Source organism: Melopsittacus undulatus, chromosome 8 (assembly GCF_012275295.1).
Source record: "Melopsittacus undulatus isolate bMelUnd1 chromosome 8, bMelUnd1.mat.Z, whole genome shotgun sequence".
Classification (NCBI taxonomy): Eukaryota; Metazoa; Chordata; class Aves; order Psittaciformes; family Psittaculidae; genus Melopsittacus; species Melopsittacus undulatus.
In genome coordinates, this window is record NC_047534.1 from 34641889 (window position 1) to 34666423 (window position 24535).

General features: G+C 39.8%; 1 protein-coding gene across 4 annotated transcripts in view; it reads left to right on the plus strand.

The window, feature by feature from the left end:
* Positions 1–20598, plus strand: part of SPATS2L (spermatogenesis associated serine rich 2 like) — a 139998-nt gene extending 119400 nt beyond the window's left edge. For all 4 annotated transcript variants that reach the window (XM_013128153.3, XM_034065695.1, XM_034065694.1 and 1 more), the window contains 5 exons: positions 11442–11500; positions 14806–14915; positions 16203–16305; positions 17789–18009; positions 19162–20598. In XM_013128153.3, coding sequence (XP_012983607.2) covers positions 11442–11500; positions 14806–14915; positions 16203–16305; positions 17789–18009; positions 19162–19560 — 892 coding nt within the window. In that variant the 3' untranslated portion in view covers positions 19561–20598. The remainder of the gene's footprint in view (positions 1–11441; positions 11501–14805; positions 14916–16202; positions 16306–17788; positions 18010–19161) is intronic.
* Positions 20599–24535: the final 3937 nt, after the last annotated feature.

A 24535-nucleotide genomic window follows, 5' to 3' on the forward strand; every position in this document is an offset into this window, starting at 1 on the left:
TACTAAACTCTGTTGTTGTCAGGAGTGCTCTGGAGCCAGCACAGCGATGGTTGCTTACAAACTAAAGTGCAGTAATTATATTGTAATTATAGAAAAATTACGTAAAATTCATAAGTCCCCTGCACTGTTTTATGGTAGTTTTCAGAGGTGGTTTTGTATGGCTTTAGAAAATTCATAAAACAATTATGGTTTCTGTTAAGAAGGTTGTGACCTTTTCTCTGAGTAGACTCATAGTTTGGTCTCATTTCCTGTGTAGTTCTCACTATAATATTTTTGGTAACAGTGTTAAAAATACATAATGTCCCTTGTATCTAATCTTGTTTCCAGGCAGTCATGATCAATTCGGTCTTTAAACAGTAGTTACTGTGGGCATGGAACAGGCTTAAATCTCTTACTGTAAGCTAAGACTGTGGGGTGAGGTGCTATATTAGTAACTTCAAAACTGAAATTCTTCATTATTCATGTTTTAACTTGAAAATCACTGAAGTTGCATTGCCTAATCTATAATATGTTCTTTAATAGGTGAGCTTAATAGGGGAAATGACAGAATGACCACAAAATAGTATGTAAATCCAGGCAGACTTTAAATGATGAAAAATAGCCCAGAAAACTTTTCAACATTCTTCATTTTAATTTTTCCTCCTACCAGCTTCAGGGCATAAATTACTGGAATCTACAAGAAGCTCTAGAATGTAACAGTCCTGAATATCCAGGCCTCGCAAAGCAATTTCATGCATGTAATATTGCAACATAGTATCACAACAAGGACAGCATAATGTCAGGACATGCTTATGAGAATCTCAGTGTGGGCTAAATTGCTTTTGGCAGCTCATAACCTAATATTTAGGGGTTTTTTTCTTCAAATTAATGAAGAGAAAATTTGGTTTAAATACTTAAAAGAAAGACTTAACACCTTCTTTGCTAAAATGAAAAACAGGTTTGAGATATATTATGTGACTTTGTGGCTTAAACTCTGAAAAGGATGGGAAGAGCTGTCTTTAGTATCTCATTTATAAGAAGTTGCTGCCAACTGCTCTATATTAACTGGATTTGAGTACAAAATCACCAGGGCCAGTGACGCATACAGCTTCAGACCTCATAGAGTCAAAAGATCACATTCCTGGGCTGAACAGTTTAGTTTGTGTTGTTTACATGGCAGTTTCCGTGCTTCAGAGTTGAACAAAGCATCACTAGTGGTAGCAGTAGGGTAGGGTAGCTAGGCATGCAGACTTTTGCATATCTATCACCCTCCTTGGGCGCTGGAATTCTGCTGTGGCAGTCAACTTGTTTATCATGGGAAAAATTATAAAATCCTAGAAGTGTTTGGCTTGGAAGGGGCCTTAAAGATTATCTAGTTCCAATCCACAGCTGAACTGTTGCTCCCAGGATGCTATGGAGTAACCAAAATGACAATGATATCTGGTCATATTTGTGAGAGTGATTCCAAAGCTTTTTGCAAGTTGTTCTTCCAGTTGCTGCTGGAGTGTGGATTGGTTGAGGTGTAAAATAGATATACAACAGCAGCTAAGTGCTGTCTGTGGTCAGAACTGCAGGGAATGCTTGAATGGGATGAATACAGTAACCTAGATGGGAGCCTAACCGGTTCGTGTTACACACAGCTGTCACCACCCAAGAGGTTTTAGCGAAGCTAAATGAAGTCGGAAGCTTTAATCTTGCATTGCAGCTGACTGCTGAGGCACATACTACTTTCTGTTGTTGCACTTTGGTTCTCTTCCTTTGGGAGTAGACTAAAAGACCCTTTTTGTATCTTTCTTTTTGCATTTACTGTCAAGATCAGAATCACAACTGCATTTGAGGAGGCAGTAATCTTCTGGACTTCCTTATAATCTTTTTTTTAATCTTTTTGTGATTTTACCAATCACAGAAAGGATGGAGAAGTGAAAAGATAGCATCATGTATCTTCTTCCTACCTCCAGATAGTATAGCAAACCATGATCATGGAGGTAAATGAATAGCATGTGCGGCCTAAGATATCCTGAAAGCTTCAGCGGAAAAAATCACAAGCACTTTCCCTTTTAAACAGCAGAAACTTCTGAGTGATAGTTATCAGTAGAAGTCCATGTCTCTGTCTTGCTCAGTATTTCACAGTTTGTCCTAACCAATGAAGGGAAGTTACTCCTGAACACTTTCAGTCAGCACTGTACTGCAATTTAAAAGTCATCTACCTGGCAAAACAGTGCATACCACTGCCCCACAATTTAAAAAAGGAGTGATATGGGGCAGGCATGCTGTGGACACCTGTAAATGCTTGGAAAAGCAAATACAAAGCTTGCTTCCAGTTTTAACATTTGAATGAAAAGGGGCCAAAAACCAATCCCATAAAGATGTTTATTTAATAATGCTGCAGTGGGCTCACTTTCTCTTTCAGGAGTGTCCCAGTTGGAGTTCCTGCCAACTGGAGTAATTCTCTGCGTGCTCAGAACAAGTGATAACAACTTGCTCTTACACAACGCTTTTCATGCCAGAAGTCACTAGAGCATCTTACAGGCCATGAGCTGGACCACACAAGGCACTTTGCCCTACTCCATGAGAATTCTTTTGCAGTCTCATGTAGATTGTGCTTCTGGTACTATCTGGCACTGCCATCACCCCTCCTCATGCAGGGCTTTCTATCACATTGCTTTCCCCGAGGCTGTCAGAGCACAAGGCAGAGCAAACTGAAGGGCACTGTTTCTCTGATGTGCATCTGAAAATGATGGGGAAGATTCTTCTAACAGTGCTTCTTGAGACAGTATTTCTCGTCATTGCATCTTAGTTTGGTGTATGGTTCTCAGGAATACTTCTGTGTGAATAAGAACATAAGCTGCTTCACTTACTGCTTGACGTAAAACGTGTCAGAGCATAGCCATGGCTCACAGTACTGTAGGGCAAGAAAAAGAATAATACCAAAAGTTGCAGGAAAAGGTCAGAAAAGCTAGGTGAACTCTCCTCTCAACAGAGTGTGCTTGAGGCATTTGTTGCCAGGGTTAAAGCCCATGTGACATAACTGTGCTCTCACTTTTCTACCTAGAGACTGAATAACAATCTTTGGGGTAAAAAGAGAGCCCCAGGAATCTGAGTGAAATGAGTAGAGCACAAAAGAAGCCACAGTTCGCCATAACACCTCTTGCCAGAAAATCATTTTCACATACTGGCCATCCACACAGTCATATGGAGCACTAAAAGGAAACATCTGCCACTTGCCCATACAGTCTGCTTCCAACCACAAATGGAAAATAGTCTGTAGAAAATAGTAAGGCCAAGTTTAATTACACTGCACACAGAACTGGACCAAAGACAGACAAGCTTCCTCTACTCTTTGCATCTCAAACACATTGGTATGTTTTATAAAGAGCATGAAAACCAATACAGTTGATCTTTTGAATGACCAAAAAGGCCTTGAAAGCTGCACCATAGGCTGGATAAAAAATTACCTCTGGCATAATACTGGGGAAATTGAGTTTGGTTATACTAACAATTTTTAAATAGATTTTAATGTATGTTTTCTATTTTTATATGATATTTTAATATATATTTTTATACATTTAGGGAACAACTGGAAAGCAAGTACTGTATGTTTTGGGAAGATAAAGCAGGTTTTCTATTGCTTTCTAAGTTAAAATCAAAGCAGAGGAAAAATGGGGGGAAAATGGGTCATTTGTAAGAACATAATTGTGTCTGTACTAACTCAGTGCTGGGCAATGAGCAATGTTGCCAGTGCTCACAGGCTCACAGTTGCAGAGCAGTGAGTGAACGCAGTTGTCCCTTTTCTGGGACCCTTACTTGGCAAACGGTAAAAGATGCTGGTTTTCTGTTGCCCAGAGCCCAGAATCAGTGGCACCAGATGAAGAACTGCCTGTTTGTGTTAGTGATGTGGCAGTATAGAGCATGGGCAGATGGCTGGAAAGGCTGGTATTGCTTTACAGTAAACAGAGTTCCTTTGCTGTTTCTTTGTGTTTCCCGGCAGTCCGCATTAGCTTTCTGTCTCTGTCTGCTAGCTGACCTGTGGTAGTCTTTATGCCTCTGAAGTATGGATTTTCAAATCCTCTCGCAGTTTGTTCTGATACTTGTTTGCCTGTCAGTCACGCAATGCAGTCTGTAACCTTGCCAGTGCAGAGAAGGAAAAAATGGTCTCCCAGGAATTTAGGTTTCCTTGAGCACAGGTGGGTTTTCAGGTACCTTCAAAGACCAGTGCTTTTACCAAAGCCCCTGGACCCTGCTTCTACTGCCTGGGGGTCTGGGGGTCTGATCTAACAGCTCTGGCCTCAGGCTCTCTATTGCCTGCAGAGCTGCAGCACTGGGAGAGGGGCTTGTGCTTGCTCTCTTCTCACGACCTCCAGCAGTTTGGGATTACTCTTGCTGTGTATTGGCAGAGAGAATAGACAGAGCTCATGAAATTGGAGGAGTTGGGTTTTAGTGAGATACATCACGTCCCCCTTCTGGCCCCTGTCTTGTACAGATACTTGTTTTATCCCTGTATTTTTTACTACATTTGTGAAGACAGATTACAGAGGTGAAATCCAAAGGTGGATTATGCTGTCTCTTAGCATGTTGTTCATACTTCATGGCTTCATGTCTCTCTCTCTTTCCTCCCAGTCATTCATAGGTATTTGTTGTCCTCAGTAAAACACAGGCACATGTAGTTTTTGGGGTCCTGCAGGTAGATTGTTGCTTTTTGTGCGTGTCATTGTGGATGTAAAGTGAATATATCCTTTTTGATCTCATCAGACTAAGGAGAAATCTAACTTACTAAACATACATAGGGAGTAACTATCTCAACAAATTTCAACAGGTGTTAGCCCAAACAGCCATACTCTTACTTTCTTTGTGGCCACTTTCCAGGGTGCTTTTGGGAAAGTTACCTCTCCTCTGTAGCAGGAACCCAACAAGGACCCGAGTCTTCTGCCTTGCCAGAGTGTATTTGGGCTAAAATATATAAAACCAGCAGGATACTCTGGTGCCACAGTAGTTATATCAGAACTGAGGATCAGATAGGAAATAAATTCTTATACAAATGTATGTCAAAATGTGCAGGATGCTGTCGAGCCATGGTGCAACTCGCACTCAGTTGTTAAAACTCTGCCAAATCCAGAGGTGATGCCTTCACTTCTAAATAAATAAAATTTGGAAGCATTCTTTCGGGAAAAGGTTTTCCATGTCAATTTTCAGCTTAAACAAGTACTTATGATCAAGCAATAATCTTCTAACTGTTTGTAAAGAGATCTTAAAAATGCAAAGAAACCATCAATTACGATGGCTTTGCCAGGCCCCACTGGGCTAGCTGGCTGCTAAACAAAACGTTAGTGAAGGTAGATAAAGAATAACACAAAATCACTTGAATAACTAAAAGCCTTTCAGTATTTTTACTTCTACCAGATGGTACACTGCAGAGGGAAAGATCTCGGTGAAACTGATTTATTCTGTCTTTTGTTTGTCTGCTTATTGTCAGACTATATTTGTGGTCAGAATGAAAATTCATGTAATCTGGTTTGCTGTGTAAACATCCTGTGTGTGCTAATACAGTGATCAAATAACTGTTTTCAAGCACCACAGACATTTAAATACCATTGAGCTAATACTGGAAGAATATAATTTCCTGAAACATTGCAAAATATGTAATGTAACAACTGCTTTTCCTCCAGATTTATTAATATCAGGAAAATCTGAAGTATCATTTCTCCAGTTACAATACAGCACAGCTGTTCTGTAATCCTATACTATCCTGTAAATCCTTTTTAATCCTATAAAACTTGCAGTCACACATTACAGGTGGTGGGGCTTTATACTTATGTTCTCAACACATCATTATAGCTCCTTGTGTTGAAAGTCTGACAGAGACAGTTCTGATGCTTTGGATTCAGGTGGGTGATTTGTTGTGAAGTACACAGTTGGGTTAGTGGTTCTTATCAGTTTTCTTTTCACCCCATCTTTGGGTCAAGTATGTTCATGCTAGAAGGGAAATGTGTACAGGAAATAAGGCGTAATACTTAAAAGACCAACACTGATCTTGTCAGGACTATCCCATGAATTTGTATGTAATCTCAGTTCAAACAAAGCAGCGACAGTGACTACTGACGTCCCTCAAACCTGCTTGGGTTTGGCAGCAGGTTGTTAACTAGCACAACTTTAAGGAGCTACTGAGGTCTGTTCCAAAGCCTGCTAACAGAGAAAGCTGCTGGAGAACAGTGTGTTGTTTGGGCATTTGTTTGTTTTGAAGCCTAAACTGGCAGACTCTGGCCTTGTCCCACAAATAAGGCCCTAATGAAAAAAGGACTTGAATTGTACCTCGGTGTTCTGGTGTCTCACCTGCTGAAGCAGACCCCTGAGGATGACCATGAAAAAAAAGCTCTTTTCCCCTTCCAGATGGAAAGCCCTACTGCAGTTGTTCAGAACGCCACACCTAATTGCTGACTGTGTCTTCCTCAGTCTCCAACATTGATTTCCACTGATACATAAAGCTGGTTCAGGGCAGAGCAAAGCTTATTAAACACCTCAAGGAGAAAATTGGCATTTTGAGGAGTTTAAAAGGGTTTTGAAAGGACTCATTTGAATTACACTCTTAACAATAACCTCTGTGCCATGCAGCTGTGGCTTACCTTTGTGATTTGTGTCAGCATGTGTGCCTCCATGCCAGCTTGGTCTCTTTATTTCCCCTTCTTTTCAGACACAATAGGTTTATCATTATCAGAAGGAAAGAAGATTTTGGTCATCTGGAACCCTTGTGACTCTCATCAGTAAAGCTATAATTCAGCCAGTCTGGCAATTGAAGCAGCTTTTCTGAAGAGGCACTAATAACTGTAATCATTTTAGTGGGATTTTGAAGTATTGCAGCTGACTGAAAATTTCTTTTTCACTGTGTAAGCACCAAATTTCATGCAGTAAACTAGAGGAAGATTAATTGATTTCCAGTAATGTCAGAACAAATTCAGAATTTGTTCTGAGTGTGAAACTATGAAATGAGGCAGCTGTCAGCATAATTTACCCGTCATTGCTGTGCTGGCAGCTCACTGCAGTTTGGCATTTGCAGCTCTTTTGCCATTGTATGCTAGTGTGAATTCTGCCAGCCTGCGTAAGTCGAAGGCACAAGTACTGTCCATTTGCCCAGGAATACGACACACTCTTGTCTTCAGAATCAGTTCAGCAGAATGAATCCTCAAGAGCTGCTATCTCTACTGCTGCATCTCCTATCTCTACAGCACGAGCACTGGCTGTTCCCTGGCCCATTTGCATGTTCTCTGTATTAAGCGTTCTGCCTTGCTGTGTTCCTTCAACAAATTTGTCTCCTTCCTGAACCCCATCTCAAAATTTCATCTGGTTATTAAAATCAAACAGCGCTGGGTCCTATGCTGCAAACTACAGATACTCACCTGCGATGAACAATGATACAATGCTGATAGCTTGAGCTTGGTGTCTGAGTCCTGATCCTGAAAAAGCGAGAGGTGAGAGAAGAACAGAATCAGTCCTTTCAGAAGAGGGGTGTGGCAAAGGCAGACAGAAAAGAAAGAGGTATTTCTGTTTTGGCTTAACCGTCGGTCATGGATTATAAGACTTGCTTGATACAGATTTGTCCTTGAGCCTGGTCAGTGGGAGATGGGATTTGAGTCCCTGCATTTGCTCCAGTGTGTATTATAAATAAAAACCTAAATATTTGTAGCAGAACTGACAAATATAGTACAGCAAGGGATCATACAGACTGATGATGAGGATGTGGATTCAGGTACATGCAGAGAGGGAAATGGTGGAACCAAGTTCTGCATTTGTCGCAGGAGTCTCAAATGGTATATGGAATATACTGAAGTGCTGATATAGGGAAGAAGAGACAGCTGAAGCCTGATAGAATGTTAGTGCTAGGAATGCTCAGAGAATATTGACAGTGCTATGACCTCTGCAGGACCTCAGCTAAAGAAGCATGTCAGTGATCTTAACAGTGGCTCCTAGCAGGGTCATAGAAGACCCAAGAGAAGCTGCATAACTAGAGAGGAAGCAGTTAGCAAAATGTTCTCCTTGAGGTGTCTTTAGATCTGAAATGCACTCTGTTCCTTCCTCTACGAGAGTCCGAATCTGGTGATACCTGAGTGCAGAAAGTTCCAATCACATCCAGTATCTAGTTCTTCTCCACAGCACACCAGTGGCTGCAGGCAGTGCACTGGAGTGTACCAGCTTGATGTAACATGTTGATATCAAGTGGACCCTAAGAAACAATATGTATTCCCAGGAGGTATTGCTGAAACAAGCTTTGAGTGGCTTTCAGTGATAGTCAGTGGTGGACACTGTGGTCTGATCATAATCATCCTATTGAGTCTGAGTAGGGCATTATTCCAGAAAATACATTAAAACCAATTAAACTTCTCATGAATTAAGAAGCTGTTCAGCTTAAGTGCTCTCTGAGCTTCAAGTGAAAACAGTGGGATCTTAGCAGGAGCAAGAGACAAGATTTGAATTGTTGATTTTTCCATAGTGTTCTTGTACTTTCTGCTATATCTGTTAGCATTTAGTTTTGTGTTTGTCTTTTGTCCTTTTTTTATCCAGTTTTCCAGCTTGCTTTGTTACTTTCATTTGTTCTTAACTTTGCCAAGTTCCTGAGGAAGAGTTGGTCTGTTTTCCAGTGAAGTTCTCTTATGTGACTAGAAAGGAATCAGATTGATTCCTACTCCATTTCCTAAATAATTGACCCTTAAGCAAACTAAGAAGAAAACAGTATTTGCTCGTGCTAGTTGGCCTATGACATTTCTAAAGAAATATTAACTTACCCCATTATTCTGTGATAGTAGTTCTTGATTTCCAGGCTGAGAAATGTGCCTATACACTTCCAGATGAGAAATGAGTGTGTTTCTTTCCTTTTGTTGAGAGGGAGTTCATTGTTTCAGCTGGTATAAGTTAGTACAGCTGCATGGTTTTCAGGGAAGGGCAACCTCATGAAGATCTGTCTGTTAAAGAAACTAGTCTCATGTTGACAAAGGCACCAAATGCTCTTTCTCTTGTTTTATTCTTCAGTTTTCCCAATGTTAGTCTGTATCTACAAGGGAAGCACTCAGGTGCTTGTTCTTCAAATTCATCTGAGTCCTGGCATCTACTACTGCAACATCCAAATGCTTTCCTGACATGTTCATCAGAGACCACACAAAAACCTTAGGAGTGGAAAACTGTCTAGTAACAGATGAGATACAAAATATGATAAATACAGGATTGATGTGTTATCATTCTCATTCTGGTGTTAAAAGTGTTTTTATTTGGCATCAAAATAAGATATTAGGGGCTAAGCAGTTTAGCAAGGATCTCTTGTTGGAGCGGGCAGAGAGCAACTGTGGAATGAACTGGGACAAAACACAGTACCGATGAGCTCTGCTGTTGTGAACTTGCTGCTTGAGTATTTTTGAAGCCAAAAGTTTCTGCTTGTGTATAGTACACTAGGGAGGTGCTTTTGTGACAAAGACAGCTAAGGAGGAAACATGCAGACTCTAAATTTAGGAGAAAGTACTAAAGAGCATTAAAGTCTTGTATTTGTAGAGGGTAGAAACAGGTGAGACCTTAAGACTCATTTCAGCCACCTGCTGTGAAAACCAAGAAACTTTATTATACAATGTAGTTACAAAAGCTATTTGAAAACAGATTAATTCTGAAAAGCTGTTACTATTTAGATCAGCAAGATGGAATCATCACCTGCCTGTTTGGAGTTCAAGGTTAATGCTTATACCTGGGGAATATTGAGGGCCAGCTGGAACAAGCATGTCTTTTCATTCCAAGTATACACCTCTTAACTGATTTGCTCTGCCACAGAAAACTCTGATGGTTTATTTCCTCTGGTGTGTAGGTCACGCTAAATTGATCAGGCAGTCCAAACAGTGTTTTTAGTTTTGTTTATATGTATGAAACATCAAAATATGTGATGTTCAGTTTTATTGTATTGCTGCGTGCTTTGCCATCACCCAGCCTGCTTCTGTCCCTCTTGTTGGCTATTGGGAGGGAATGTAAAGTTAGTAGCCTCTCCTCCTCCAAGTGTCATGATTGATTGGTAAAACCCCAGGGTAAAACTTTGCAGAACTTCTGTTGCAAACCTCTGTACGACCTTGGTTAATTTCTGGGAAGATTTCAAGGAAAATTGCATGGCACTTGAAGATATTCTGGCTGGTAAATTTCTGATTAAGTCAGCTGTATATCTGCCATGTGTTCGCCACACTGCATGCTCCCTAATCTGTCCCTGGTTTAGTTAACCCATCAGTCCTTCTCCCTTCTGTAAGTCTTCTATCTTTGATTGCTGCACACTGAACTTTATAGGATCCTTCCTTTCTTCCTAAGGACATTCTGGACAAATGTTTTGTTCTTGAGTTTTCTGTAATGTCTTCCTTCTGATGAAAACTAGTTCAAATGCAACTCAGTGTCTTCACTGGGTACAAAAAACTTATGTTTAAGGATTATTTTAGTGCAAGGGTTAAGAACTCCATTCTTCCCTTGAGTATGTGCCTGGCATTTACTCCTGATATTTGACCTACTTTTTGCGATTTTTCCCCCAGCTGCTTGAGTTTACTCACTTATGCAAACATAAACATTAGCATTGGTGGTATTTGTTAAATGTGAACATGACTAGGAGTAACCCAGCGAGGGGAAAATGGAGTGGCACACCAGAGCACTATCCACTGGAGAGCATTCTGCAGTGGTGCTGTTTCACTGAACTATGTCTCTGGGTTGATGATTTGAACAATTTACCAGACCTGCTGTCTGCTCTCAGTAGACCCAACTGATCACTTAACACTTTGATAGCTTAAAAGCACTATCTGTGATTGCACACTAGAGATTTGTGAAAGGGGAGTCACATGAGACCTGGGGGAAAGCCAGGTAAAAGTAGAACCTCACCTTCCCAGTCCTGGAGAGAATTGTTGGGGTGGGGGGAGTGGGGGAACATTAAAACTGACCTCTGTTATGGAGGATTAATTAATATGGATTAATGCTTATTTGCATCACAATTTTCTTGTTTACCCTGTCATATTTTGCAAGAATATCTCTATTTAAGGGAGAGAAGAATTTCTTTCCACACAGCTCTCACTTTGTTTTATTCTTAATATTGTGCCAAGAGCTAAGATGGATAAATCAGGGTGGATATTCTGCAATGGAATATCTAGCTTAATTAGGAAACAGGCTGTTTAGTCATTTGAGGACTGTTGTGCCCAGGCAGTGCTGAAGAGGTAAAGCCAAGTGACTTCCACATCAGTGCAGACACATGGAGAGGCCAGTGAGATGATTATGTAGATTAGCGTACACTGATGTTCACTAATTTTTTGTAGCCAGCTTGCCTTGCTGTTTCTTCAGTTTCCATTAATTCATATTAACTTCAAAACTGCCCATAACTAAGGTCTGAAGACTTAGTGTAGTTACATCTTTTGATACTGATGGAGTTCTAGCATGGATTAAATTATGGGTTTTTTTCTTTTTTTTTCCTTTTCTAGCATCGTAGACAAAGAGGTGTCATTAATGGCAGAAATCGATAAAGTTAAAGAAGAAGCCAGTAAGTAAAAATATACACAGGGAACTTTTGGTATAGTCATGGAAACATTTGTTTTGTTTGGCAGAAAATTGCATGGTGTGTAAGTTTGGTTAGCAACTTTCCAGTGTATTTCATATAAGGATTGTGCATCAAAATTTCAGTATTATGAAATTAAGGTAAACCAAAGGTTTGTCTGAAGTTAGATTTAAGTTATTTGTTATTACTGACTGCTCCTTTTTTCCTCTGGTTTGTCAATTACTTTGTTTCTATTTCTTAATCACTGTTTGTTTGCTTATACATGAGTTAGAATACTGAAACCTACTAGGGAGTAAGTTACTGTGTGGCCTTGCAGAGCTTTAAGGGATAGTGATCAAGCATATGTATTAGAACAATAAATAAATATTAACTGCCCCCGATGTTTACTGGAGCCCATTTTCTTAACCGTCTGTGGGAGTTGATCTGATTCTTGGCTTTCCTCTTGTCTCTGGTTGTTGCACAGGTGAGATATATTCTGGTTTGGGGGAGGAAAAAAGAAAGAAAAGGCAAGATGAGCCATGTATCAGAATACCACAAGATCTGGCTTACGCTCCATCTGAAATACTGTATTTGTGGCCCAGTAATCCAGGGGATGTGTTTCAATAGAGAGTGCTAAGCAAGAAACCAAAGACTAACTGAGGTATTATTAGAATACCTTGCCTGGCAGATGAAAATATCACTGACGTGCATGCATACAATCCTTTTATTATTTGTGAATTTAAGGCCCTTCCAAGGAAGGTGACAAATATATGTAACATTCTTGAATGCTTCATTTGCACTTAGACCTCTCACTTAGCTCACAAATGTATACAAGTTAAATATTTATTTAAAAAACATCTAAATCTGCCATTGCTAGGCAAGTGTCTTGCAGTTGTGTATGTGTGGAAGCTAAAAGGTACGGGATTGCCAATAGTTTCAGTTTGGAATTTTGTATTCTAACTTTTCTAGTACTTACATTAAAAAGATGTGGATTTAGAGGTCTCTGTTATTCTCGGGAGGAGTTTTGGATGGAAATATACCAGCAACATTTTGGTTATGTGCAGAGAACAGGTAGCCATAATCAGCTACAGAGCTCACTCCTAGGAAAACCAGCGGTAAAATTCCCATTAATACCAGTAGACATTAATTTAATCCCTAACTGCATGAACAAACACATTCTGGAAATCCACTGACCTGGGCTGATGGTATCATAGAGCCCCGTCATTAATTTTAGCCAGGTATAGTAATAATTTTTGTGGAAAGTAAACCTAATTCATATCTAGAATCAGACATGTGAAGTGCTGTGTTTGCACATGGAAGGTTCTGTTTCCCTGCTTTCATGCCAATTCCACGTGACACTGGATGGCCCCTGTACCTGTCTAACAGTGTAGTTTCCACTGTCTCAAGATTTGTAGGCTTATAAAGTGCCTTCACAACCTTAGGCAGAAAGTTGTTTTAGGACTGTAATATGCTAACTGAGATTTACATTATTGTTTATTTTACATCTCTTTGCTGCACTGGAGGACTGTTTTACAGTGGGTAATCTTATTCTTACTGTCAATGCTAGGAAAATTCCAAATATGATAATTTCAGGGTTTTTTAGAAAATGGGTATTTGGCTGGCATCTCATGTGAAGATAAGTGCCAGTATGAAATGACATTATATGGTTTGGGCAATCACTTCAGCAAAGGGGATGCTGACCTTGGGGGGAAACCATATTAGCATTACCTAAAATAAGCAATAAAGCAAAATTAATGAACAGAGGAAAACAGCTAACAATAAACTGTTCTTTTACTCTGATAAAGGTTTCTCAGACTTGTAGACTGTATTCCACAAAATGAAATTAAAGTATAAGCTAGAGACATAGATACACAGCTGTTGGTAGCATAAGTAATAACACAGGCACTATTTTATCAACAGGGCTAAAGGAACTGTAGCCACCCTCTGCCTTCCCTGCCCTGTGAGACACAAGCTTCTCTATTGTATAGTTTGGTTGCTCACACAGCTCTGTCTCCCTGTGCCTGCACTAGAAAAGGTTGCCCATAGACAGGGTAGATACCCCATCCCAGGAAACATTCAAGGCCAGGCTGGATGTGGTTCTGAGCAACCTTACCTAGTTGAAGATGTCCCTGCTGATTGCTGAGGGGTTGGACTAGGTGACTTCTGAAGACCCCTTCCAACCCAAACTATTCTATGATTCTATGATACTTTCAAAAGAAGGTGATTAAATAAATGATAATGGATTGAGAAACAAACTGTCTGTGAAATACCATTAATTCTCACCTTAAAAAAAATGGCATTACAAAGTATGAGCTAGTTAGGTGACTTTGGAAGTCTGCTCTGGAAATCTGTGGCAAAAGAAAGCAAAGAATCCAAGGTCTCCACAGCTGTAATGGAGTCTATGGTCTCAGGGTAGTTTACAACAACTACCACTTACCCTGGCTGTAGGCATAAGCTCTAGACAAAAGACTGTGATGGTTATTATTTTACATTTGGATGCTGTCTTTCCTCTCTGCCATAAGAGCTGATCCCAGCAGCCTTCAAAAAAATCAGTTGCTGCTTTTACATTAAGTCACCATGTAGGTAATAGAGTTTGCATATATTAAATTTTCCACCAAAATAATATTATCATATTATCCTGCATGTAGACTGTTGCTTTGTGGTTCATGGTTTGTCTTTTCCTATAAGAATGCAACTATTCACCCGTTCATTATACAAAATACACAGGATAAGAAGTAGTGAATATTTAGTGTTTTTCATAGAGACTGTTGGCCTTTGCGATACTGTTTTGCTGTTGAAACAGGAACTGTGTATACTCTGTACTTAAAAGCAAAATTGCAATGCAGGTGATTTTGAAGTCAGCTATAGATGAGCAGACTTTTTTTTCAGAGGAACTGAAATGCCCCAGTGTAAATAAATACAGCGTGTCTTCAGAAACTGGCTGTTGACTCAAGGTAACGCTGCTTTCCATGTCTCCGTGGGAGGCTCCTTGATCTCCTGCTTAAAAATGAAGCACTGGAAAACTCAAAACAATGTGTCTCTGCCCTGTTTGTCTAAACATTGAAAGATTGGTTTTACTTTGATTTTCTGAGAACTATCCCATTTCCAGATCTTTTTTTACCATCAGGTAGTTCAGTTAAATATGCTGATTAACTTAATCTGTGCAAGCAGTACATTAGAAGTCCAGTTGAAGTCAGAGATCAGAGATGTGTTTTCATCTCACTGATGTACAGTGTTAATGCCCAAAGAGTAATGAATTAGAGTGCACTTTACCTTCCTGGCATTAATTATTGACTCTTGGTATTTGGCAGTGGAAATCCTGACTGCTCGGCAGAAGAAAGCTGAGGAGCTGAAGAGACTGACAGACCTAGCCAGTCAGATGGCTGAAGCACAACTGTCTGAACTCAGGGCTGAAATTAAGGTCAGGCATTGACTTCTGTTTGGGTATTTCTTCACATAAATGCCAAGAGAGAGCTGTCATGTTGACATGCCCAGGCTGTTCATTCCTGCTATGGGACAAAGGGTAACCAGCGAGTAACTAGTGTTACATGGGGAAAGCATAGCTTCTTAAAGCAGCATAGCACCTCCAAGCAGTGTACAGACACTATCAGAGAAATGTAAGCTATCCCTTCATAAGTGTAGCAGTGGAGAGTTTTGCTGTTCGTGTATCATTTATCAGGCTCAGTTAACAAGTAAGCATGTTAGTATAAGCTTCAGTGATCAAACACATATACTCCATTGAAATGACCCACTTCCCAAGTGTGGGAGTGATCCACCCATCATTGGGCTGTGAGACATGTAATTTGGTAAGGATGGGAAAATACTTGGTTCTGCTTAGAGATCCTGCATACAGGGCAGGGTCAAGAGTTTGCTGAGCCTTGAAGTGAACTTATGATAGAATTTAGGCAATCCCAAACACAGATATAGGCTGAACGGAGATGGGATTGAGAACAATCCTGAAGAGAAGGACTTGGGAGTGTTGGTTGACAAAAAGCTCAACATGACCTGGCAACGTGCACTTGCAGCCCAGAAGCCAACCATGTCCCAGGCTGCATCAAAAGGAGTGTGACCAGCAAATCAAAGGAGGTGATCCTGCCCCCCTACTCTGCCCTCATGAGCCCCAACCTGGAGTACTGCATCCAGCTTTTGGGGCCCCCAGTGCAAGAGGGACATGGACCTGCTCAAGCGAGTCTGGAGGAGGCCATGAAGATGATCCGAGGGCTGGAGCACCTCATCTGTGGAGATAGGCTGAGAGAGCTGGGCTTGTTCAGCCTGGAGAAGGCTCAGGGGAGACCTGATATCAGCCTTCCAATAGCTAAAAAGCGCCTACAAGAAATCTGGAGGGGACTTCTTACAGGGGCATGTAGGAATAGGACAAGGGGGAATGGCTTTAAGCTGACAGAGGGTAGGTTTAGATTAGATATTAGGAAGTTCTTTACTGTGAGGGTGGTGAGGAATGGGGACAAGTTGCTGAGCGAAGCTGTGGCTACCCTGTCCCTGGAACTGTTCAAGGCCAGGCTGGACATGGGTTTCAGCAATTTGGTCTAGTGGAAGGTATCTGAGGAGATGGCAGGCAGATTGGACTAGATGATATTTTAAGGTCCTTTCCAGCCCAAACCATGCTATGATTCTATGATAGGTTTTCTGTACCATCCATGTAGTCTTGCTCAGAATGCAAATCACTGTTAACTTGTCTGTATTTTTGCAGCACTTTGTGAGTGAACGGAAATATGATGAAGAGCTGGGCAGGTCTGCACGGTTTTCTTGTGATACAGAACAGCTGAAGACCCAAATTCAGCTCTGTGGAGAGAGTAAGTGCTGGTTATTTCTCCCACCAAAGTTCTCACAAGTCAGTGTTCCATATATCTGTTCAGGAAATGCTGGCAGAAATAACAGCATGTGTACTGCCAGTGTGTGTATGCAGCAAGCCTGATGTGAATGGTATGTCTGGATGCAGCAGTCTTGCTGATCATTCACAAGTCAGGTTTACAGTATACAATATGTTAGACTCACTGTACATGTGCTGCACAGTCAGTCCATCTGCATGTGCACAGTGTCCTCTTTGTCAGAGATTTCTAGGCATTACTCAGAAGGACAACAGTTTCAGGAAGAGAAATAATGTTTCCAAGCACTTACTAGAAATAGAAAAAAGATAAAATATCCCACAGTCTGCCAGTGATCCTGTGCGTGCACAGCTGCAGAACTGTCGACTTGAGGCATAACCAGTGTAACTCATTAGACCATAAGAATTGCTTTTGCAGAACACTTTGAAGATTCATCTAACCCTGTATCCTGTCTCTCACTGAAGCCAACTCAGGATGTGTCAAAGGAAGGCATAAGCTTCCCAGCAATATATCTGATTGTTCACAGTCACATTATAGACCCTTATATCATACCCTGAAGCTTAAGAGATTGAAAATTCGACAAAGATTATCCTGCCTAATACAACCACAGCTGCTGTTGATACAGCCATGGATGATTTTTTTAACTCACAGAACTATTTTCCTAAATAACCTCCAGCTGTAGTTAATTCTGCAAGTTAATTATTTATACTTCATTTCAGTAAAGCATTACGTAAGCATAGTTTGGTGCAGACCTGTTGAAATCAGGTCAGTAAAGTCAAAAGATCGGCTATTGCAGGGAAGCAGTGCAGTCTTACAGATGACTGATAGTGCACTGGCCTTCTGAAGAATTTAGCTGTAATCTGCTCTTTATGACCTTAGATACGCAACTCATGCTGTTGGCGTGTCTTTGATAAGAGCTGCTTGGTGCAAAGTGTATTTTGGTTTGGAGCATCACACGATGAGGCCCATGCCCAGTGGTGGGATGTACCCTTTCTTTTTACATCTTTTCTGTTAAAGTACGTTTTTGTGACAAGCACCTGTTTTTTTTTTTATGTGGGTTTCCATGTGCAGCAGTCTGGTTTAGGCAGGAGACAGCAACAGTATTCAGTGACATTTGCCCTCACTGAATTTAGAACAGAAAGCTCAGTTCTTTGTGCAGATCATTACAGGAATGTACACAGCAGAGGTGAGCAATACTGGTTCCTGATGGTTCTTACATTGCATTCATTTCCAGTTTGTATAGATACACATGGTTCAGAAGAACCTTTGTTAACCACCTCCTTGAGAGGAATGAGCCTAATTCCAACACTAGTTATCTGGCTTACTTCATTATTTAAAGTAAGGCTGAAACAATACTACCAAAATGAACTGTAAGCGGGGTAAGAATAGAGCCTTGTGTTTAGATGTTGATAGTTTAACTGATAACATGGAATGCTTGGGTTTTTTATAGTTTCTCATCCAAAGAACAACTATTCCTCAAGAACACCATGTAGTTCAGTGCTGTCTTCAATGACCTCGCATGCAACAACTGGCAAGCAGAATGCGCACACCCGGAAGTTCTCTAGTAATGCCAAGAACTCTGATAATAAACCAGCCAGCGCTAAAGTACAAAGTCATCTTTCTCCCAATCCTACAGAAGCTGCTTCCCAAGGAATCCCAGCAAATAAGCAGGTAAGAAACCTGTTATGAACTAAACCAAATTATTCTTAAAAAATCAGAAATTAGGCAGCATTGGCAGTCATTAATACAAAGTCGAATACTGGCTTGCAGTTTGTATATTTAATGCCTAATTTTTTAAAATATGCAAGTATATATTTTCCAGCTTCATTTTCAATGCAGTGTGAGCATACAAGGTGGAAATACCAGAAATGCCATAGCAGCAAAGACCACTGTCTGGTTTTCAGAAGTGACTAGTAGCAGTTAATAAGTGAAAAAGAAAACCCATCCATAGTACATGCTAATTGCCCTATGTGCTACGATGGAGAAACATTTATTCCTGAAGCTTGACAAATGTTAAAACATGATTGTTAGATAGGCTTCAAAACTGGAATCCTGCCAGGTTTAAAAGCATGTTATTTCAGAAGCTTTATAATACAGCTTTTAATACAGCTATTGTGGCATACTGGTAGCTATTTCATTATAAGAGCACCTTAGAATGTCCTTGTACTGTTGTGCTTAGGTAAAGCTGCCACTGAAGTGTCTCTGAATTTTGTCCCAGTAAGGATTTTAGGCTCAAATAGGTGCTTGAAGGGCATCATAGGAGCATTACATAATGTCAGTGTATGTATGGAATCAGCTGCCCTTGCAGTCATGCAAGTAAAGCAATTCAGCCACTCCCACTAAGAATCAAATCTTCTTCTGAGCAAAGTACCACAATGAACATCTCTCCCACCATGTGGATTTTTAACTTGACTTTAATTTACATGTGAATTTTTGTTCTTCCTGCTGCCTTACTGTAGTTTTTTGTGATTTTGGAAAAAAACAGCATTAAGCTCTTCAATGCTTCTTAGGTGCTGCTATTGAGATGTCCAGTATTTCATTCCCTTCTCTGTATTCTCTTGAACCATGACAGATTTTGATTTGGCATCGGTGGTGAACCTGCCATCTATATTTCCAGGCTACTCAGATGCAGCATGTTACTCACAGTTCAGTTTTCAAGTGTTATAGAGAGCTCTAGCAACAATCAAAAATAGATAATGTTTTCCCTCTCCTAGTTATGCTGTAGATTTTATTCTGCAATTTTTGGTAATTCTGATAGCTGTATTTCTTGTCCTGTTGGAAGGATTCAGATAATCTAAAAGTTACTGATTTCTTTCTGGGTAGAATGGGCCTTCTAGCCAGAGACGAAGATTCAACCCACAGCACCAAAACATCCGGCTCAATGGATCTCTTAAGTCACAAGGTGCCAGTAATGAGGCAGATCAAAATAATATAAAGAGTGGTTCCAGGTCTGAACACAGAAGACAGCAGCATAACAGCTTCAGATCAAAAAACAAAGGAGCTACGAAAAATCAAGAGCAGTCTACAACTACAAGGACCACAGAGAATCCAACACATTCAGAAAAGACCCGACGAAAGCATCATACATCAGACACCATGGATCACAGGCCTTTCCAAGGCAGTGTTGGCAGGGCATCTCAATGCAATTTATGTCCTGCAAGGATGGAGGTCTCTACTGATAACACTGTTCTTTCAGTTCCAGCTGTGACTTTGGTGGCTTAAAATGTCACCGTGATGGCAGGCAGAGAAATCTAATCTCTCCATTTTAGTTTCTTGCTCAAGATGCCTGTTGGTGAGGAAAATAAGTCAGAATATAGTAATTTTAAATCTGTTGCTGCTTAAAACTTGTTGGTATTTTTATTATTTACTAATTATCAAAATTAATTCATACTTTCAGGGCTTTCCCCAATATGTTCACAGTTATTTTCTCATGACAGTATAGAATCTTATCAGAGCAGCGTTTACTACTTAGAAAAATGAAATCTAGATTGGAGAAATAAATTGGTAATTAAATTCATAATAGTGAAAACCTGTTGTAGATACATGGTTATACCAGTCAACATTATTGGTTTTTAGAGCAGCCTGTGTTAGAAGGATACCAGGAAGTCTGTCTGCTGTGGTCTGCAATGAAATCAGATAATCTTGTAGAATTTTTCAGCAAATCTCTATACACCTCTTTCTTTCTGTGCATGTATATACGTACATGCATGCACACTGTATACACAGAGTATTGGTATATACGAGAACATTTGAAAAAGCACTACATTTGATTTTAGCTTATTATTCCATAATCTGAGATCTTTAAATTCAAGTATAAATTGTATTAAATGTCTTACATATTGGTATTTTTCATTGACAAACTATTTTTATGAGGCTGAGGAAAATCACTCATTTCTTGAGTTTGGAATGTATATAGTCATGGCTATTCAGATGCACAACCCTGTTCTCCATCCTTATCAGCCACTTTTCTATGACTAGTTGGATTTATTTTTTTGCATATGAAAGCTGCAGGTCTCCTAGACTTGAATCCAAATTATTTTTCTATATTTTTGCTGTAGGAACCATCTGTCCATAACGAGAGCTATGACTAATAAATTTGTTACAGCAACATGCACCAGAATGTGGAGGTACATATTTGAGCAGATGCTACATCCGTCTGAGTTTTTTATTGAAATAAAAATCTTACTTAGTCTTAATGTTCTGATTCTGTATTTCAGAAAACCTGTTTCTTCAGAAAATTAAAATCTTCTTTCTAAAATGCTCTGGTGTTTGCTGCTTTGCAGTGTCTAACCTTTGTGATATTATTCAACTGGTATTTGCTTAATATAACTGGTATCAATGGGAAGCTTTCAGACGAGTTTGGATTAAGACCAGCCTTATGCTTTTAGCTACATTCTAATACCACAGGTGCATGGAACAGAACCTTCACAAGAGCGGCTCCATCCTGGACATACTTCTAATACAAGTTATTATTTAACAGAGTAAGGTGCCAGAACCAGATCTGGCATCAAGTGAACTAGTGGCCTAAGTGTCAGAATGAGAAAGGTGTGAAAGGTCAGTAGGACTGACCTCCCACTGAGGTCAGTAAGAGTGGGACACTTGTGGACCATGACAAAGGGTTGGAAGAACATGATCTTTAAGGTCCTTTCCAACCCAAACCATTCTGTGATCTTTAAAAGTTTATTCCTGGGTTATTGTCTGCATAATTTCTGTTAGCTGACTGCATGCTTCCTTAGGACTGACTGGTTTATGTGTCCCCTGTGGCCTGTGAAAAACAGTCTCCAAGTGTAGAATGAGGCATATTCCTTATGCGGGCTTATTAATTTATTTGATTATTTTTATTTCTCTTGATATGTGTGTACAGTTTTCCACCTGATTCTAAAGGGCAAAAAACTCATCTTCATCTGGAAGGTTGGTGAAAGAAAAATAAACATGCATAGGTAAACACTGGCTTTCTTAGCATTGTAAGCACTGCTTCTATCCTAGTTGATAACCTACCCTGCTTTAAAGCAGAATGTTTTGAGCTCAAGGAACTGAAATTCCAGAATCTGTGTGATGCACACGCATCAAATAGGCAGCTTTTCAAAATCTATCTTCTGCCTTACAGTTTGACCTGTAACCTCACTTTAAGAGATGTGATCATAATGTCCATGCAGATATTACACAGGAATTTTATTACATTGTCCTTGCATAATTTGTGAAATCTGTCTCTTCTTCTAACCACTCCTAAGATAAGATAATCTAATGTATATATAATGATGCTTACTCCTTCCTTGTAGCTTCTCCACTTGACAGGATTATTGAAAGTTATTTTATTCCATAAATCAGCTTCTCACAAGCAGGCTTTTGCAAGTAAATAAAATCTGTAATGTAAGTCATAACTCAGCACAACAGGACCACCTTGCACTCTTCAGTCCCAGCTAGCCTTTGATGTACTGGAAGCTCAGTATGTGACAGACCCAGGACTAACAGGTGAGAGACAGCATTTTCCTTCAGGCTGTGATACAATCATTTTTCTTTGAGAGATAAAAGTGTTGGTTTGATTGGGCTGGGGAGAGGGCTGGTTCTGGAAACACTGCAATCCTTGCACCCCAAGTGTGGGTTAGTATTGCAGTGTGTTTGAACAGCATTCCAGGGCTGTGCCCTGAAGTGTAGCTGTGTCAGAATGGTATCTCTTCATTTTCCATTTCTTGTGTCTCTGTATGCTTAGAATGATATCTGCCAGTTTCCATGAGGTTTATTTTACTGTTCACAATACTTGTAATTACTCAGATGCTCTTGGGCCCATCTTCAGTGGAACTCTCTTATCTCCCAATTACACAGCTAGCTGCATGTGATACTGCTTTTAACACAAGGATTTGTGCAGGGGTCATTGAGGGAATTAAGGGCAGGTCAAGGCTTGACTTTCAAGCCAGCCATCTTTTAAAACAGGATCCTCAATTTGCAAAGCAAATGCAGCTGTTTGGCATCACTCAAACACAACCATTGGAATTCTCACTGTACTTTGTACGCTCTTTCAAAAGTGGAAACACACCTTAAAGAGTAGTGTTTTAAAGCAGATCTGTTTATCTTCAGTGTAAGATTAAACTCGGAGTAAGAGCAGAACTCATCAAACTGAAGTACCAGATACACAGTTGGAAAATCAGAAAAAATAAGATAAGTTAAACAGCCATTTGGAAAAGACAGGTTATTTAGGCATGTTTGGGGAAAAAGACAAAAAAAAAAGGTATCACACAGTGTGTTTGAAAACATGACTCTGAAAAAGAACCTCACCTCATAATTCTGGAAGAGAAACATTATCTTGTAGTGCTTTCCTGGACACTGTTGTAGGGGAGCACCTGGTCTGAGCTTGTACAAGAGGCAGTTCTTACTGTGAGTAATAACTGGGCTGCATCAAGATTTTCTGACATCCTTCCTGTTTCATGTCATTGTAACTACAGCAGAGGCACCACAGGATACAGAGGTCTCAAGTTCCAGTGCCACTACCAATAGAATAGAAACTCGCTGGAAATTTGAGACAGTACAGCTGTTTTATTATGGAAAACTACTAAAACTGTACTAAAATGATCATGTATGTTGTACCAGAGACTAGAATGAGTAAAGATAAACATGTATGTGTGTAGGAAGGGAGCAACTTTGAAAAGGGCCAAATTCTGATCCAAACTCCGAGTACACTACACAGCTTGATTATGTGACGCCTGAATTTGAAAAGTAATTTTCAGCCAAGAATGATCAATTCTGGTGTAAACGGACAGATGTTTTTTTGGCATGAAGAAAATTCTGTGAGACTGGATACCCAAAAAGCAGCAAAGGTCTCTAACATTGGCCTTACTGTTTGTACTGCTTAACATCTTTTATTAAAAGCTGTTGCCCAAAATGAATCTAGGGTTTTGTGGGGCTGTATTACGACAGAGTATTTACACAGTCTTACCACACATTGACTCTGTAACTGCAGGTAAAGAACAGGCAGCTTCACTCCCAAGTTTCTGACGGCACAACTGGCCTCCTGTTTCTATCATGTGGGAATTTGTCCTTCATGGATTGGGAAGAAGTAGATGAAATCTGCTTACTCCTGAGTAATGTCAGTATTTCTTCTTAGCCATACTAAGTTTTGAACTACATGTTTATTATTATCTAAGTGATTTAATGTAATTCTATTTTACTTTCACATTTTAAAAGGCTTTGGGTAGATAAGGGTAAAGCTATTTTTATAGTGAAAGTCACTACGAAGGTTAATGCTGCTCAGCTGTCATAAAACTGTTTCTTATCAGTCCATCAGTTAAGAGCAACTTGGCAAGATGCACAGGTATAAAAAACACACCGAAAGTGCCTACTCTGATCTAAGTTACAAGGTCACGTTTGCACCTCATCCAATTAAAAATAAGGAAATAAAATCAAGTCCCTCAAAAAGTAATCTTGCTCTGCTTCTGCACTGCAGCCACTTTCATCTATTGAAAGTCAAGTGAGTTCTGTCTTCGCTTTTTTTTTCTTTCAAACGTAAGCCAGTATGTCTAGGATAATGAGAAAACTCATTAAAGCAACTCTAATCAAATGACGCAAATGTTACTCAAAAAATACTCTGCTACCAGAATAGTTAAATAACCACTGGGCTAGTGCAAACCCAGGAAGTCCTGTAAGATTATTCTCAAAGCTTTTTTGTCTTGTACACATGCAAAATTCCATATTTTTGCAAGATGTAGCATGATACTGGATTTGATGATCTTTCTGATCCTTAGTGCTGATTGATCCCAGTGATCTTATGGGTCTTGTCCAACCTATGTGATTCAATGCTTCTATGTTTATAGAAGCCTTCTAATTTCATCAAAAGTTGAAGAGAAGGAAGATCGGCTTAAGGAAGCATTGTAGAAAAGAGTTAAAGGTGCATGCTAAAGTGCTCAGCTATTCAATAAGTAGTGAAGTGGAAGTCCCACAAAAGATAAGTATTAAAAACTGCTTTTTGGTCAGATTATTATGAAAAACAAGTACCACAAACTTGACATCAGTGATGAACTGCATGCTCAAAGAATAGGATATTACGTTAGTATCTTTCCATAATTTTTTGCCTTGTGCTTCAGTGAAACCTTTTGTTGGGATAGGAAGAGCCTTGTGATTGGTGCTCATTAGATGTATTTTATAAGAAAAAGCACTAGCTTAAAGATTCTAAAGGTAAGCTGGTCTTCAGTATACACACCAATAG